This window comes from Salmo trutta, chromosome 7 (genome assembly GCF_901001165.1).
Source record: "Salmo trutta chromosome 7, fSalTru1.1, whole genome shotgun sequence".
Classification (NCBI taxonomy): domain Eukaryota; kingdom Metazoa; phylum Chordata; class Actinopteri; order Salmoniformes; family Salmonidae; genus Salmo; species Salmo trutta.
In genome coordinates this window covers 5,440,017-5,455,758 of record NC_042963.1, presented here as the reverse complement: position 1 = coordinate 5,455,758, position 15,742 = coordinate 5,440,017, and the positions used below count along the sequence as shown (strand labels likewise).

Below are 15,742 nucleotides of genomic sequence, written 5' to 3'. Positions count from 1 at the left end.
TGGTCCTGTATATAAAGAGCAATTTAAAAAGTTGAGACATGCACCACACCATTCACAATTCAGACACAGCAGACAAAGTAATTCAGGTGAACTGATGATCAAATGGTGAACAAAATAGCAAAGTGAGAAAAGTGTTTGAATATCTACACCACCTAAGCCAGACCAAGTAAGTTCTGAATTTGTGATTGCTAAATAAATACAGAGAAATTATACAGTTAGAGAATTGAGTGACTTACGTGAAATGAATAGAAAAATAAAAATGTGATCAAAAAATAAAATAACATCCAAAATAACCACATCTGCACAAACTAAAAAGTTAACAAGAGAATCATTATGCAAGCACCAACACATTTTGATTAAGGAATGAGTGATTACAACGGGACTAAAACATCAGAGACCAGCTCCCAGGAATCACTGGAAGTCAAACATTTTCACATACCTCCAGCAAGAAACAAGAATTCTGTTCCTTTTAAAAGCTCTCAAAACAATATATAAAATACATATTATTTTATATGCATGTATACACTGCCATGTTGACAAAGCACATTTTGTTTGCAGTGTGTTCCCAAAAGGTTCCATTCTTGTGATGTCAGTGGAGCAACATTTAGCATGTTTACCAACACAAACTAAAAAATGCTTTAAATATAATTAACAATTGTACAAAATAAAGCTGAAGATATAAAAATAATTGCCAACACATTGTATGCCATGTAAAATGTACACATTCTACAATATGAATAACAAACCAAGTTCCACCATGTACAAAAATAGTTAACATTTTACAACAGCATGTGATTTTACTTTTATTGACTTAACAAAAGAAGACTCATAGAGCTCATGCATTGACTGTTCGTGACTGATTTTCACGTCTCCTTGATGCAATATCAATATCTATAGAGTCTTTACCAACAATGAGCCGGAGGCGTTTTGTTGGTGGAAGTGGAATAAAATCATCGTCAAACTCTTCATGGTCAGATACATCTTCATCCTCTTCTTCTGAAGAGGACGAGTCTTCCTCTGTGTCATCATGCATTCCAAATGTTGCTACTGTGGGCCCAAAGACCTCCCCTGCCTCCCTCTCTACTATACCTGTGAAGGGCCCACTACCATGGCGATACTGGCTGAGCCTCCTGCTGTCCCACTCATGCTGCAGCTGAATCTTCAGTTTGGAAGAGCGAATGTGGTCCACAGGACTGAGACCATGTTTAGAGGAGCGGATGTGTTTCACAGGACTGATGCCATGTTTGGAGGAGCGGATGTGTTCCACAGGACTGATGCCATGTTTGGAGGAGCAGATGTGTTCCACAGGACTGAAGCCATGTTTGGAGGAGTGGATGTGTTCCACAGGACTGAGGCCATGTTTGGAGGAGCGGATGTGTTCCACAGGACTGATGCCATGTTTGGAGGAGCGGATGTGTTCCACAGGACTGAGGCCATGTTTGGAGGAGCGGATGTGTTCCACAGGACTGAGGCCATGTTTGGAGGAGCGGATGTGTTCCACAGGACTGAGGCCATGTTTGGAGGAGCGGATGTGTTCCACAGGACTGAGGCCATGTTTGGAGGAGCGGATGTGTTCCACAGGACTGAGGCCATGTTTGGAGGAGCGGATGTGTTCCACAGGACTGATGCCATGTTTGGAGGAGCGGATGTGTTCCACAGGACTGAAGCCATGTTTGGAGGAGCGGATGTGTTCCACAGGACTGAGGCCATGTTTGGAGGAATGGATGTGGTGAGCAGGACTGAAAGTCCCATTACTCCATCTGGCTGCATAAGAGCTCCTCTTGGTCTTTGCATGGTGATGGTTCTTCCCAAATTTCATGCTGGTCTTTGTGGAGCTGGAGGACTTGACAGGGTCAGACTCACCAGGCTCAATCCTACTGCTGCCGCTGTCCCTTCGTCTCCGCAGGGTTAACTTGGGAATGCCTGAGCTGTTGTTGGCTAGGATCAGCTGGGAATCATAGCGCGTAATCTGCTGTTTCTTCTTCCCCTTGCCAAGGTGGAGAAGCTTGTCTCCCTTAGACAGATTGTTGTAGTACTCACGACCATCAGGCAGGCATTGCAACTCTTTCTTGCATTCAGCTATGTCTGGGGTACGGGCTGCATGGTGCAGGCCTGGAACCCCCTCCTGGAGAAGGGATGCTGGTCTGAAAGAGTGCTGCTCCTCCTGATTTATCATTTGCCTCTGTCTGGGACAGGCCTCACTTGGACACTTGATATCCAGGCTTGGGCTGATTATCCAGTGACCATCTGTGACATACTCTCCGAGGTCTGTAGGCTTGGTCTTACTAACCACACCGCAGTTTGGTTCAAGTTTAATGTTGTCAGACCCCTGTGTGCCAACTGATGCTCTGGTTGAACTGCGAGTTCTGTGAGTGCAAGCTAAACCATCAGGGCACCTACTACCATCTTTCATTGAGTTCTGATTGTGTTCCTTCACAGTGTAGTGCACAAGACAACCCCTTGTTCCCACCACTTGCATGGGTCCTTGCTTATCCATCGCACTCTTTCGTGAGATCCTGTTACTGACTAATTCTGTGGGGTCCTGAAGGCACAAACCCATAGCTTCCATCTCAATGGGGAACCTGTGAGCAGTTACCTGACACCTTCTTCCTAGCTTGTGCAAAGGCTTTACGGACTTTGAGTTTAGTCTCTCTGGCACGTTGGAGTTCTTTGAGTGTCTTTGATTGAATGATGAGGTAGGCATAGGCATTTTGGACAGAGTTTGCCTGCTTAGGGCTTGTGCATCACTGAGCATTGTCACACTGGAGCAGGCTGTCCACCCTACTGCTAAGATGTGGACCGGAAAAATAAGAAATAACAGCAGAACAGTCATCAGAAATTTGGACAAACATTACTAAACCTAATGACAATCATTGCAAAATTGCAATGTATTAGAATATTATTATGTAGCAGAAACTAAAAAGCTCAGTTTAAGGCCACTGAAATTCTTAGCATTTTGGTTGTTTTCAGTTTTATTGTTGAAATCACCTGCTCAATGGGGCAACCACAGAGCAGGCTCAACGTGCGTTCAGTTTACTCGCCCTAGCCTAGGCAATATGGCAAACCTTAACGTCAATCCCTGCTCAACCTCAAAGGTGCACTTACATGAATGTGTGTCACGATTTTCCTGAGAGTCTGGATCCATATTTGAGCCGTCCAACTGACTGTCAGAGCATTTGCCGTCTTCTAATTTCTTAAGTCGATGGAGCCGTTTGTCTGTCTCTCTCAGGCCATACATGCTGTTGATAATAGGAGTGGCCGTAGACTGCCCGGTCTTTGGTTTGAAAGCACCAGCACTGCGTCTGAAGGGACCAGAAGATGTGAAATAGCAAAATCCTAGCCAATGTAGGACTCATTATTATACATATAAAGTAACTACAAGTTTGATATTAAATCAATAAATGATACCTTTCACAGGTGTAACATTCACAGAGTTCATTATTTTCCCCAAAGAAGCCATCTCCATAGTAACAGGAGATCTCTTCCCCAGGTTCAATATCCCTCAGAACCTTGACACATGCTGTATCTCGCCCAGTGGAAACAAACTGTAATAACACATACAGAAACATTCGTTAGCCATTTGTACAATTCACTTCATTTTACACAATACTTTTGATTTTCAGGCATTGGTATTACTTGCCTTGCAATTTGGCCTGCAATCTGGAAAACAAACAGATATGTTTAGCCTCTTAATATAGGTATTTGAATTCTATCATAAGTGGATTGAATGAGGCAGATAGTTATTGTCAAGTGCATGGGGATGTATACCATGGTTGATGAAGGCTGCAGGTCCCAGCCACAGTTGAGCGCAGTTCTTGCGGGTGGAGTACATCACACTGAAGTCATTTTCACCATGTCGCAGTAAAATGCTTTCCTCATGCTGTGATAGCTCAGCAATGCAGCCCACCAGGTATTCCATCTTATCATTGGTTTTCCTTGGGAAAATATGAATGAGGGATATTTGAGATTGTAAAATGACTATATACTCAGTGCAACATTTTCTTTAGACAAAATGTATCCTACTACAATTTAATTCAGATCCTTACCACTCTTTTGTTGCTACAATTTTGGCTCCATTCTGCTCAGAGGAATAACGATTGCAGGGAAGTATTTCAAACCCACTGTTAGCTGCAAACATTCGTAGGTAAACAAAAACCTGCCAAAACACACACAAAATAATAGTTTTCACATATTTTTGTTTTGATGGTTCATGCTTTTTGCTCAACAACGGATATTTCTAGATAACTTACATGCTCTTTGAAGAGTTTGCCCTGAGCCTTTGTCTTGTGGTGAAAGTGGGGTCTTGACCAGTCCCCAGCAGTCAAGGCATGGAAGGCCTTCTCGAGGTTGTCATGTTTTTTAAAGCACTCTAGCACTTCCTTCAAATGTCCTTGTCGGTCCTTGATGGGTCGAAACCTAAGCACACCATCAGTCAATTTTTAACCACTTTCCAAACCATTCTCAATACAAATGTTATGCGGCTGGTGCATCGAGTCATAACCTATTGTGACAGGCAAGTTCGTCTGAGGCATACAAGTAAACCGCCTCCCCAGATGTTGTGAAACTTTGGCTGCTGACTTATGCACAAGCTATTATGACAAATGTGGACAATTGTGAGCCAGAAAGAGACAAACCTGCTATTCATCTTATGGGTCTGGAAGCCGAGGTAGGGGTCCAGAATAAGGCTTGTAGTCAAGTCATCATTCTCACAGAGTTCCTTTGGAGTCATACCCGACGACGGGGTATGACGTCTCTCTGCCTCAAGAGTAGAACTGATGACACCTGAGGTAGAAAATTTGAAAAATAAATGATTGAGCCCCCCCAAAAAATGTACAATTCAAAAAATCTGCCAATAGTGCAGTGTAATTTATTAATGAAGCTGAAGGGGGTCATTTATGGTTCTGTCATTTTGTGGTGAGCATTGCCAGAGAACAGCACTTACGTTGACTACATCTCCTACTTCTTAAGGAGCCCTTGCTCTGTCGCAGGGACCTGGCCGAGGTTATGGATCGATCACTGGAGAATCTGCTGCAATGCCGCCTGCCATTCAACACCATGTTCTTGGATTCCCCCATCTACCTCATTACGCCAGATCCAGCAGCATTTACCCTAGTCTGTGCTTGAAGATCTGCAGTGAGGATGAGGGGAGGTTAGGAGGCCAGGGTGGTTGAATCTTATCTTGATACTGACAGGGATTGAGCACTATGCATTCTGGACCTAAACAAAGAAACAAAATGGTTTAAGAGTAAAGACTTGTAGGCAATGAACTTCAAAGATCAAATAGGGGCTGCTTATGTTTCTGTCAAGTTATAAATAGCTCTAAGGTATGCAATGACTGACATGACAAGAGGAAAACTGATGATGCACTACCAAATTTCGAAGTTGCACCTTGTGTGTGTGTGTGTGTGGGGGGGGGCGTGACAGTTCATAGTTGTAATAGTAGAATGTACAAGGTGTAATTTTCCTCGTCATGTCAGTCATTGCATACCTTAGAGAACTAGTTATACCTTGTCAGAAATGTCCTGATTAACTAGCCAACTAACGATTTTTAGCTAGGTTTTTAGCCCATATATTTTGTCGTAATGTTGGAGTCACTCAAATATCTCATAAATACACATTATACATGGAGAAAGAAAATGTGCTGTAAGACTGCAAAAACAATTACCTGCACTACATGACAATATGTGTAGAATTGCTGGGAATAAGCTTTAAACCTGCAACAGTTGCCCTCCGCCAACAAGAGGGGTGTGAACAATCAGTCATGAACAGTGTTTATGCCCATAGAAATAGACGTGGTGCGCACAAGGGGGGTGCGGGATGTTCCCCAATTCAGGAAGGGGGGCCTGAGTGAAAACGTATGGGAACCCCTGCTCCATACCATCAGTTGAGAACCTAAGACAAGTTTCACATTTTATTGTCACATACGCAGGATACAGCAGCTGTAAACAGTACAGTGAAATGCTTAACTGTAAGCCCTTTGAGTTATCGATAGTTACTCCTTCTGCAAGCTCATCAACTAAGCAGAAAGTGGGGCCTAACAAAGATCCTGAACAGATGGTAGCTAATGGTTTATCAAAGGCTGACACCTTGTGGTTGCATGTCAACTTTCATGAGTTTTCATAGCATAGTATTTCATCTGGTCTATTTATTCATTTCGTCTTTCTCGACAGGCAACTTTACACCTGCACACATAGGGTCGTCTTAGCCAGTGTAACGTGGCACAACAATCAACTCAACTAGCTAATGCAAGATCCCAGTCGAAATAAAAATATAGGCTAACGTTAGCATGCTAACACCACATGCCCCGGGACTGATGCAGAGGCTATGCGCGTTCTAGTTACGAAGTTAGCTGGGGCTTCATGCTGGCTACATGCAGTTATTAGTACTTACTCTGCTTTTGAAAATATGTGCTTCCCACTTAGCTAACGTTAGCTATATAAATGAAAGCTAGTGAATGCTAAAGCTTGGGCCAAGACATAACGAACAATGCCACAGCTAGTTAGCTAACGTTATTCCACCAAAACAAAGGCCATGAAATCTCCGTAAAAAAAGTGTCGCTGATGAGACACACTGTCCAAAATACTCACTTTGTTATTCCTGCGTTTGTACTACTATGTGATCCATCCTGCACGACGAGATCTGAACAAATATAAATTGCTACCTTTAGTTTAAACGTCAATCAGAGGAAACAAACATTTACATTTCAAGATGGCGGTCAGGGACAGATGGGAATAAAGATGTCTGGACATACAATTGGCTTTGTTTGATGTTACGACAGTTTCTGAGATTAATCCATGATTGCATGAAGTTTAATAACTGTTGTATTACCTAACTAAATTGTAAAAAAAATAACACCACAGTAGCCGACGCTTTATAAATTGAAGTAGCCTGCGCACTGCTTACTCAAACTTGAAACACATGAACATTTGAGAGAACATTGGCGCGCGATTTGATGACGTTGTCAACAATAACACCACGTCACCGGTCACTGCTAGAATGGATACGATTTTATAAAAGTGACGTCAGAGTTCCGTTTGTGCCAATCGAGTTGCATCAGGTATAGTATTTCACTTGTCTACAAGATTTAGAAGACAGTCTGAACCATTATAAACAGGAGACAAGGACCACATTTGTTGTAAATAAAAATGATAAACTGTCTGCACAGAAGGGTGAGTTCGAATTTAATCAAGGAGTGATATGAATCTAGGTCGTTAGTAAACTAGATAGCAAGCTAACAAACTCCGTTGACTAGTAACGTTAGTTAGAAAGCTAGTTCGCTGTAAGTAGCGACGTGTGTGTTTAACGTTAATTGATGTTAGATTATCCATCAAACTAACTATAGAGATTAACTGCCATTCTACTTGTGTCATTTGTTTAACTTCTCAGATCTCGCATCATGAAACAACTTGCATTGGGAACTAAAATATGTTCCCTATGACGGAACCCCCTTCCTGGTGGTCGGGAGGAGAACCTACGCCTGCCACCAGGGCGAGGATAAACATGCGCGTGATAAGAAGAGGGAAGCAGAAATGGGAAATTGGCTAATGTTTATAAAGATGCACAATAAAGGTGATTATGATTGGCTGATATTGGGAGGAGGGGATGTCAGTTAGGAAGGTTGAGAAGGGTATGTGTTAGAAAGGGAAAACAGAAGATGCATGACTCATTGTTCCCCCAATATCTAAGAAAACAGATGGCTACAGAGCTCCTCTTCTATGTTGAGAGAATCATACTTGGTTTCAGTCTTGTAAGTTAAAGTAAGTAACTTGTAGCTAAGCCTTGGTCAAATAATCCTTGTCTGAGCATGAACGACCCATATGGGCAGAAGCCTATTTCCTGTTTCTGTCACATAAGGCAGCTTGAGGTACAAGTAGCCTATACCCCCTGGACAGGACACTAGTTCCCTAATTCATTAATGCTGAGAACCAAACAGAGAGGCATCAGGTCCGAAGGTACTGGACTGATGAACCATCCTTGCTGTCTCTGCTTGATTGACTCCTCACTCTCAACTGGGATTCCATACCACTGACTCTATTACATGGGCTGAGTCCCTGGCTTGTTGCACTCAGTTTTTTATTTGCCTAGGGGCCATGGTCAGCTTGTCTCATCTGGTGTACTGTACTGTCTTTATCTGATGTACCTAAGCATGCTCCCACAAACCCCCTCCTTTTGTCCTTTTCTACATCTAATAACTCCCGAAAGTGTCTGGCCCAAGCCTACCGGGACTGGCTGAGAACCCTGGGCATGCCTACCCATAGCCCCTCCCCACACTCCCTAGCATGCTTGTACCTAAGCTAAATACTGAGTATTCCATCTCACTGTCACAGTTGTCGTAGTGGAGAGAAGACCAAGGCGCAGCGGGAATGTGGATACTCATTTTTCTTTAATGAAAAAAACACGCAAAGCATCCACAGTGAAAAAACAATAAATGATACTCACGACAAGAACAGTTTTGCAGGCTAACAAATGCAGTGCAAAAACAACTACCCACAACCCCAAAGAAAAACACACACTACTATATAGGACTCCCAATCAAAGGCAACTCAACACACCTGCCTTCAATTGGGAGTCCAATCACCAACACAACACTTAACACACAAAAACCCTGCCACGTCCTGACCAAAACTAATACAATTACGCCCTCTGCTGGTCAGGACGTGACAGTACCCCCCCTAAAGGTGCAGACCCCGGAATGCACCTTAAAAAAGAAAACACAAAAAATCCCAAATACCCCAACAAAACCAATAAACAGGAAGGGAGGGAAGGGAGGGTGGCTGCCGTCAACGACGGCACTGTGCTACACCCTCCCTCCCCCAACCCACCTATCCTGGAGGTGGCTCAGGTGCGGGACGTGAACCTCGCTCCACCTTCAGCGTCGTCCACTTCGGTGGCGCCGATAGCTGCGCCGGGCAGACGGGCCACTCGAGCTGACCCTGGCAGACGGGCCGCTCGGGCTGGGCCGGAGGACAGGCGGGCCGCTCGGGCTGGGCCGGAGGACAGGCGGGCCGCTCGGGCTGGGCCGGAGGACAGGCGGGCCGCTCGGGCTGGGCCGGAGGGCAGGCGGGCCGCTCGGGCTGGGCCGGAGGGCAGACGGGCCGCTCTCGCTGATCCGGGCAGGCGGGCCGCTCTGGCTGATCCGGGCAGGCGGGCCGCTCTGGCTGATCCGGGCAGGCGGGCCGCTCTGGCTGATCCGGGCAGGCGGGCCGCTCTGGCTGATCCGGGCAGGCGGGCCGCTCTGGCTGATCCTGACTGGCGGGCGGCTCCTGACTGGCGGGCGGCTCCTGACTGGCGGGCGGCTCTGGCGGCTCCTGACTGGCGGGCGGCTCCTGACTGGCGGGCGGCTCTGGCGACTCCTGACTGGCGGGCGGCTCTGGCGACTCCTGACTGGCGGGCGGCTCTGGCGACTCCTGACTGGCGGGCGGCTCTGGCGACTCCTGACTGGCGGGCGGCTCTGGCGACTCCTGACTGGCGGGCGGCTCTGGCGACTCCTGACTGGTGGGAGGCTCTGGCGACTCCTGACTGGCGGGAAGCTCTGGCGGCTCCTGACTGGCGAGGCTGGGCTGACACACTAGACGCCTGATGCGTGGGGCTGGTACTGGACGTGCCAGCCTGGAGACACGCACCTCAGGGCTAGTGCTGGGAGCTGGCCTGGGGCTCCATTCTTGCCCCGCAAAACTGCCCTTGTGCCCCCCCCAAAAAAATGATTGGGGCTGCCTCTCGAGTTTACTTAACTCTTCCATAGCCCTGGAAACGCTCATCCTTATCTCCGCCCACGTCCATCCTTCTTCCTCGTTCCTCCGCTGCTTGGTCTTTTGGTGGTGGGTAATTCTGTCACAGCTGTTGTCATGGAGAGAAGTGGACCAAGGTGCAGCAGAGTTAGTGTTCATAATTTTAATTCAAAAACGGAACACTATACACTTACAAAACAATAAACAACCGACAGCTAAACAGTACTGACAGCATAACACACTGAACAGAAACAATTACCCACAACCCCAAAGAAAAACACACACTACTATATAGGACTCCCAATTAAAGGCAACTCAACACACCTGCCTTCAATTGGGAGTCCAACCCCAATTAACTAACACATAACACAAAACTTCTGCCACGTCCTGACCAAAACTAATACAATTATGCCCTCTGCTGGTCAGGACGTGACACTCACCCTCTTTCTCTCCTCTTCTGTCCTCTCCTTTCTTAAACCCAGTCCTGGGCACAAACTATTTTATATTGAATTTATATTGAGCATGCTTTTTTGTCCAGGACTAGGTGTAATCTGAGTCTGGGAAACCAGCCCATACTCTAGACAATGAGATTATTCCAGAATAAAGATAAAGATATCAAAATAAAGATAAAGATATCAAAATAAAGATTGTTTTCTATGATTATCTACGGTACATTTAACATTTCCATTCTACAATATGGCCTTTGACAAAGAAAACTCAAAATTCTATTGTATTTGTGGTATGGTTTGTCTCAGAACAGGAGGCCGAGAAGAAAAGCACAAAACCAAGAGGCTGAGAACAAAGTAAGGATAATATATAAAAAATTAACTTCAGTGGGAGTTAACACACACACACATCTAAATATACATAACACATCCAAACATACATACAGAACACCACTCTAAATATAGCAGATAAAACACGTCTAGGACTACACTCTAACCAATCAAACAAGGGTTAGGGTTGTATCACCTACACACATACCTTTTTTTCGCACTATTGGTTAGAGCCTGTAAGTAAGCATTTCACTGTAAGGTCTACACCTGTTGTATTCAGCGCACGTGACAAATAAACTTTGATTTCATCAACCATTATCATAATACTTACACCTATCAAAAAATCTCCATAAGTGCATAGGGGGTAGTTCTAACACATCCATCCTCACACAATTTTTTTTACTTTTCAGGAGAAGAGAAAGGCGAGAACATTTAGGGGAGGAGTGGTGAGTCAAAAGAGGGGAGGGGAGAGAAAAAAGGAAGAGAATAGGGGTGATTAGGGTCCGACTTTATATTAGGAGAGTGAGGGTTCCACTCTTTTAAAGACTTCCAGTTATTTGTTGTTTTTAAAGGGGGAAAAATAAAAATGAAATTAAGCAGCCAATGACTTTGTACGTTTTTTTTCTTATCTCGTGGAAGCAGGTAGCCTAGTGGTTAGAGCGTTGGGCGAGTAACCAAAAGGTTGCTGGATTGAATCCCTGAGCTGACAAGGTAAAAATCTGTTCCGCTATAATGCAGTTAACCTACTCTTCCCTGCTAGGCCAATCATTGTAAATAATTATTTGTTCTTAACTGACTTGCCTAATTAAATAAAAAATATATATTCACATTGCTAACATTATACTTATTGCTATTCCATTACTTCAGTTCCATTGCTATAGTTTCTGTAGTCTGGTGGGCAGTTAGTATGAAAATAAATAACCCGTAGAGCTGGGACACCACGTGGGTGCAATAATTAATTGTCAAGTAAAACAGAAAAACAGCACTACTCAGAACCTCCATACACGGATCTCTAGCAGTTGTCCTCTTAAGTTCTACTAGGGCAACATTACTAGCTGATAGCGAAATTCATGTTTGTATTTACATCATGTAATGCTCTGTAGAATGGTATTTATTGCCGAATTGTAGCTAGCTTTTCCCCAGTGGTTCAGCTAGCCAGCAAGTGCTAATGGAAATCAAGTCCAGTCTGCGGTAGAACTCGACACTGTGTAAAACGCATTCTCGTTGTAGTGAACGGGACTATGACGTAACTTTTACAAAATTGGTATCCCTTTTAGCCCTGACCCAACTCATCCACAGTTTTCAAACAGCTAGCTACTGTATCTAACTAACTACTGTGTTTGACTTAGCTGTTATCCAATTGGTCTTATAATTAGACATTTGATATCGGCAGCCTATGTAATTTAATATAATTAACTAGCTACCAAGAAAAACTACCAAGGTTGCTCTTTAACGTTAGCATTAATAGCTAGCTAAGTCTCTTTTTGCATACAATTTCAAGATAGCTAGCTAAGTTACATGATTAAATAATGCTAGCTAACAAGCGGTTCAATACAACACACCAGTTGTTAGCTAGCTATATAACGTTAGATTTCGAGCAGGTAAAAACGTATTTGTTCCATTCTTTCGTTGCCACATCGATGACAAGCTCAGGCATTTACGTTGGTGTTTTTCTCAAGCTATCTAGCTAACTTACTACTTTTATACAAGCTCTCGTGCTGCCGGTTAGCTAGGATGTACTATTTCGCAAACGCTGGAATCTGACTTTTATTCCATGAAGACATAGAACCTATGAACCCAGTAACCGGACACTTCTACAGATCATCAAGAACATCAACCACCCGAGCCACTGCCTGTTCACACCGCTACCATCCAGAAGGCGAGGTCAGTACAGGTGCATCAAAGCTGGGACCGAGAGACTGAAAAACATCTTCTATCTCAAGGCCATCAGACTGCTAAACAGCAATCAATAAGTCAGAGAGGCTGCTGCCTACATTGAGACCCAATCACTGGACACTTTAATAAATGGATCACTGGACACTTTAAACAATGCCACTCTAAATAATGCCTCTTTAATAATGTCTACATATCTTACGTTACTCATATCACATGTATATACTGTTATTTTATGCCATCTATTGCACCTTGCCTATGCCGCTCGGCCATCACTCTTCAATATACATACATGTACATATTCTCATTCACCCCTTTTAGATTTGTGTGTATTAGGTAGTTGTTGGGGAATTGTTTGATTACTTGTTAGATATTACTGCACTGTCGGAACTAGAAGCACAAGCATTTCATTACACTTGCATTAACATCAGCTAACCATGTGGATGTGGCAAATAACATTTTATTTGAATTGTTAAGTTAAGACTAATGTTATAGTTACAATAGTTAGTATACTATAGATGATTGCTGACAAACATTTGATTCCCTTTCTCCGCTCTGAGAAGAACCGGACTAGAATATTTATTGCGTAGATTTTGACCTTCACCAGTGAACACCATGTCCCCAAGGAAGAAGCTTGTCCCTGTCAGTAGAAGAAGAATGGCCAAAGCAGGGGACGACTTCTTCCCTTTCAATCTTCTGCCGGTGGAATGCCAGCTCCGTGTGCTTTCCTTCCTGAGGTTGACAAGTCCAGTTCTGCGCTTGTATGCTTCAGTTGGAGTTGCCTTGTGCGATCAGAGAAGCTTTGGAGAGTGGCAGACTTTTCTCGCCATGGAGTGCTCAACCTTGGACAGGAAGGACTGCTGGTGTCCAACAGAGAGTTTGAGCTTTGGAAGGCATGGGTTCACCACTACACCCACCACCTCGTATCCCATGGTGCAAGCCTGCTCACCCTAAAAGCCAGCTTTGACCTGGGGGACCAGTGCAACAAGTGGTGGGAGCTTCTCTCTGACCTTCTATAAAATGTCCACAGCAGGGATCTCAGCCAACTGGAATTGAACTAGACATTTGCACTACTGGAGCCATTGGACCTGCGGGTTGGCTCCATTTCCCACCACAACAACATTACCAAGATCAAGATGGACCAGTTCACTAACTTTCAGGTACTACTGGACAAACTGTCCCACAGTTGCCCTCAGATCACCTAGATGTGCCTGCACTTTGACTGGTTTGAGACATCAGTGTCACTCCTCACTCAGTTCCAGCACCTCCGTGTCCTTGAACTCAAGTACTTTTGGGTCTTCAAAGGGATGAGCCCAAGCACTTTGCAGACCCTGACCAAGTCACTGCCCAACCTTAAGTCCCTGACATTGCATATCTTTGTGCCGCTCAGAAACCTTGGCATATCTTACATGCTGGAGTCCATGTCTCTAGAGTTCCTGGATGTATCACCTAGTCATGGTCTAGTCTTCTCCCGTCTTAATCTGCCAGCATTACGGGAGCTAAGGGCCAAAAAGATTGCCCGTGGCATTACTTTAGACCATCAAACCAGGCTTAGGATACAGAGCAGGTGGCCCTGTCTGTACCAGGTCCTAAGAGAGGGGACCACCAAGCTACAAGCTCTCAACAATGAGCGACTGCTTCCTGATTGGAGAGGGCAGAGTTCCAGAGAACTGTCATCTATCCTCCAGCAGTCCTGCTATTGCCTCCAACACCTGGACAGTTGGCTCTGGTAAACGAAATGCTCAGGCTCCAATCCAATGTTAGCTGGAACATTTTAGCTCATTCCCTCACCATTCCATTGCACCAAATTATGGTGCATTTAATTTTTGATCCTTATTTAAAAATCCGTATTTAACAAGTGACATCAATAAGGGATCATAGCTTTCACCTGGATTCACCTGCTCATTCTATGTCAAGGAAGGAACAGGTGTCCTTAATGTTTTGTATACTCGGTGTATGTTGTCAAGTATATTTTTTTTAGGTAACGTGCAGAGTACTGTAAATACAAATATGAATTATTTCAAGAATGGAATTAGTGATGCTGCAGTGCCTCCCTTAACCATGAGACGACCTTATCCTTAATGTTTTCATTTAACCCTAAAGATTTATCTTAAAAGGTGCAATTTGCCTGTATTTCCAGCTGCACTTGTAAAACATAATCTAAGGCCAATGAGTAATGCCTGTGCTCTCGTTAATCAGGTTGTAACCAGAAATGTTGTTAAGCCTATTTACTGAGGGCTAATGACGTTCCAACAAGTCATTGAATTGTATGCTGACATTTCCTTTTTACCATTGTTTTGTTGATATAAAACTCCTTTGCTGTGATTTTAGAATATGGATCCAATAAAGGACCCATGTACAGTGTTTTCTGCTCTATTGTTTGTAATTTAAAGGGGTGGAGGGAATATCATTTACCGTATGTGTGATTGCATATGTGCCTAGGGATATTCTACTTAAAGGAGGACCATTAATTAATGTAGGGTTGGTTAGTTGAAAGTGAGCCTTTCCTGTCATGGGAAATAAAATACCTAATGGCAATGTTTCTCACAGCTTAACATAAGACACCTTGTTCACAGTAAGACAACACTGAATAAGGGGGTGTCCAAATACAGTATTTGAACTTTTAAAATGCAGAATGCAAAGAATATATTAATGGTAAACTTGGGAACCTTTTCACTTTCTTTGTTTTATTCTATGCAATGATCAGGAACTGGTAAAAAAAAAAGCAGGAAGTTGTTTCTCTGAATCAAGCACATTAAACTTTCTACCATGACTAGATACAAACATGAATTACTACTGGAAACCATTGTAAACGCGTACCATAATGTTTGGCAAGGTATTGTCATGCTTGGATGTATTTGGTCAGGGAAAGGAGGAAAACAATCTCAAGTATTGATACAAACAAAGTAGTTTATATCAATAATATTCTAAATAGTGTTGGGTTTACAAGCTTTCTTTGATTTGCTATCATAAAAGCATCTACAGGTACTTCAATCTATAAACGTTATATACAGTAGGCCTATACATCTATTTTTGTAGAATCTTGGTTTACCACGCAGATAGATTTCCTACAGTGTAATTCTATTTGTCACAGACCCAATTTCCCAGAATGTTTTGTTTTCTTCCATTTTTTTTCTCTTGAGGTAAAGAATGTGTGGGGGGGTGTGTATTCCAAATAATAATATGCTAAAATCCCTTCCCCCATAACTCACCCTCCTCGCGCAAACACATGCTCCCAATTTTCCCTGAATACATAGTAATCCAGTGCTGGTGGGACACAGACCCACCAGTACACTCCGACGTTGTTTGGAAGACTGGTAGGGAACTCTTCAGGACTTAGAGGGT

General features: G+C 43.7%; 1 protein-coding gene, 1 long non-coding RNA gene and 1 pseudogene across 7 annotated transcripts; 2 read left to right on the top strand and 1 right to left on the bottom strand.

The window, feature by feature from the left end:
• Nucleotides 1–80: 80 nt before the first annotated feature.
• LOC115196783 (histone-lysine N-methyltransferase KMT5B) lies at nt 81–6,924 on the bottom strand. 6 transcript variants are annotated; one of them, XM_029757691.1, is made up of 11 exons: nt 6,829–6,924; nt 6,588–6,639; nt 4,943–5,128; nt 4,635–4,782; nt 4,251–4,416; nt 4,047–4,156; nt 3,769–3,935; nt 3,641–3,660; nt 3,409–3,545; nt 3,106–3,302; nt 81–2,787 (listed from the first exon to the last, which is right to left on the bottom strand). In XM_029757691.1, the coding sequence occupies exons 3-11, from the start codon at nt 5,073–5,075 to the stop codon at nt 836–838; spliced, it is 3,030 nt and encodes a 1,009-aa protein (XP_029613551.1). In that variant the 5' UTR covers nt 5,076–5,128; nt 6,588–6,639; nt 6,829–6,924; the 3' UTR covers nt 81–835. The 6 variants fall into 6 exon arrangements, with proteins under 6 accessions (XP_029613551.1, XP_029613552.1, XP_029613548.1 ...); XM_029757692.1 differs by having other exon boundaries at nt 6,752–6,842; XM_029757688.1 differs by lacking the exon at nt 6,829–6,924 and adding an exon at nt 5,666–5,892 and having other exon boundaries at nt 4,943–5,217; nt 6,588–6,694.
• A 128-nt stretch (nt 6,925–7,052) lies between these two features.
• On the top strand, nt 7,053–11,108 carry LOC115196667 (uncharacterized). Its single transcript, XR_003878887.1, has 4 exons — nt 7,053–7,169; nt 7,387–7,569; nt 10,484–10,531; nt 10,915–11,108. It is a non-coding gene; the product is annotated as an uncharacterized LOC115196667 (long non-coding RNA).
• A 1,904-nt stretch (nt 11,109–13,012) lies between these two features.
• LOC115196666 (uncharacterized) lies at nt 13,013–14,213 on the top strand (annotated as a pseudogene).
• The last annotated feature ends 1,529 nt before the right edge of the window (nt 14,214–15,742 follow it).